The sequence below is a fragment of the Sinocyclocheilus rhinocerous genome, unplaced genomic scaffold (assembly GCF_001515625.1).
Source record: "Sinocyclocheilus rhinocerous isolate Xijiao unplaced genomic scaffold, SAMN03320098_v1.1 scaffold1462, whole genome shotgun sequence".
In the NCBI taxonomy this organism is placed as follows: domain Eukaryota; kingdom Metazoa; phylum Chordata; class Actinopteri; order Cypriniformes; family Cyprinidae; genus Sinocyclocheilus; species Sinocyclocheilus rhinocerous.
Window position 1 is genome coordinate 311,853 of NW_015639843.1, and position 2,388 is coordinate 314,240.

General features: G+C 37.6%; 1 protein-coding gene across 1 annotated transcript in view; it reads left to right on the forward strand.

Annotated features, from left to right (window-relative positions):
- Positions 1–2,388, forward strand: part of ctnnbl1 (catenin, beta like 1) — a 50,375-nt gene that overhangs the window by 19,780 nt on the left and 28,207 nt on the right. The window contains exon 11 of the mRNA XM_016568100.1: positions 637–818. Within this exon, the coding sequence (XP_016423586.1) occupies positions 637–818 (182 nt within the window). The remainder of the gene's footprint in view (positions 1–636; positions 819–2,388) is intronic.

The following is a 2,388-nucleotide window of genomic DNA, read 5'->3' on the forward strand; positions in this document are numbered from 1 at the left end:
TTTGGGGGTCAGACGCGCTCGGGCACGGTTAAGATTGCCTAGTGTGATACACCCTTATTCTCCCGCATCCCGCAGACACGAGTCTCTACCCACCCGCGCCCGCACTCGCCCATCAAGTGTTGTCCCGCGCTGCACTCTGCTGCGTTGGGTTCCGCGATCGTGCAGGTCTCTACTCGGAAGGCGCCTGTTATAATGTTATGATCGAGGCTATGGACTCTGAGCATAACTTGTTTTACTATAACAAACTATAAAATATTTTCTATAAAGCAATACACTACTTTTGAATTCATTATTGAATTTTGTGAATCATGTGATTAATCGCGATTAAAAATGTTAATCATTGCCCAGCATATATATATATATATATATTAGTGCTGTCAAATGATTAATCGAGATTAATCACATCCAAAATAAAAGTTTTTGTTTACGGTTGTCATGAATATAGCCTTTGATGCATATATATGCATGCAAATTTCTAATTTCTGTGCCGAATAAGTACTGCTCTTATTTCTAAGAATTACAAACTTCGTCCCTTCAGTGGCTTTTAAGTAGTTAGTTCCTGCTTGTTTGTAGTTTAGTCTGAGTGTTGTACTTTAAAAGTGTGCCAATGATACATTCATCATTATGTCTGTTCAGGGAGAAGAAGATGTCTCGAGTCAGCGCTCTGAAGGTCCTGGACTACGGGGTGATCGGTCCAGAGGGGTCGGATAACTGTCACAAGTTTGTGGACATCTTGGGCCTGCGGACCATATTCCCTTTGTTCATGAAGACGCCCAAGAAGATGAAGAAAGTGGGAGTATCGGACAAGGAGCACGAAGGTTTGTAGAAACCAGAGTCAAGAAATGCCTCTTTCTCTGTTGTAGCACTGTTTCGTTTCCAATTCAATATAATTTCCCACCAGTTTTATTCTTTTAAAATGGATTTAGTTTGGCGGAGCTGCTCAATTAGCGGCGAGTGCACACACACAGAGGCATTTATAATATGATGACGAGTTCACAGTAATATCTTTTTCTGGGCTATTATTTACAGTTCAGCCTGCGGTTTATTCCGCGGGGAGTAAAACTCTGCGGCAGCTGCTCTTATTGTTTTGCCTCTGTGATACAAATAAGCTCCTCACACTATTCTTAATGGTTATTAGAGACCTGCAATGAAACATCCAGAGAGAGAGAGAGAGGATGCATCTCACTTCTGCTATTATTTCAAGCACTTACACACTGGAGTAAGAGTGCTTGATGGATATGAATGTGTAAGATGTGTTTGGATGGTGTGGAAAGAGGCATGTCTGAAATCAAGCTCAAGTGGATCTTATTCAGGATTTCATTTGAATGCAAACAGGTTTTTTTGGAAAGTATGTAGAGTTTTGTCAGCTTGTAGCTGATACTGCAATATTATAAAATTGCATCTTAATTTACACATTCAGCAGATGATTTTATTCAAAGCGACTTTTTCAAAAAGGAGGATTAAACTCTAAGTAAAATTACTGAAACACTCCACTTTATCACAGCTTATATTATACATATTAGGCCATAAGTATATTATTCTAAGTGTGTAATTTTTTTTCTTTAAATTTGCTTATTATATTACTGTTATTAGTTTTGCAGCAAGACATACAAACAAACATAAAAAGCACAAAAATAATACGAAAACACAAGCCTAATAATACAATTTACAACCTCACCCACCCCACCAAAAAAAACAAAAAACAAAACACTAACCATTACCTGCATTTAGCATGAATATTGCCGTAGGAATAAATGAGCGTCTGTAACGATTACTCTTCACTAAAGGAAATCTAAGCCGCAAACCAGAAGGTAAAAACTCAAACTCAGAGTACAGGGGATGATCACTGGCTGATAAAATGGAGTTGGCTTTTCACCTGTCTATTATACAGGTCAGTAAGACTACTCTGCTCAGTACCTAAAATTTTACTGCTGACCTTTATTATTCTGGACAAAGCATTTTTGGCCTTAACACTAAGATTGCCATACCAACATATTATAGAAAATATTAAAATGGACTCAATGTAAGATTTATAAAAAAGGGACATAAGAGTCTTATCCACATGAAATTTTGACAATTTGCGAAGACAATATAGTCGTTGTGCTCTCTTACCAATCATCTCCGCATTGGCTACAAATGTCAACTTATTATCAATCAGACTGCCAAGATACTTGGATCTTGGATAAGATTCCACAACTTCAAATGCCTGTCCCTTAATAACAGTATTCTGAATAACAGAAGATTTATATCTAAAATCAATGAGCATTTCTTTTGTCTTTGCAACATTAAGGGTGCTTTCACACCTGTAGATCGATTTCTTTGTTCCGAAACAGGGATTAAAATTATTACAGTGTTGCTTTTTATTCTTGGTGCGGTTCGCTTTCACAC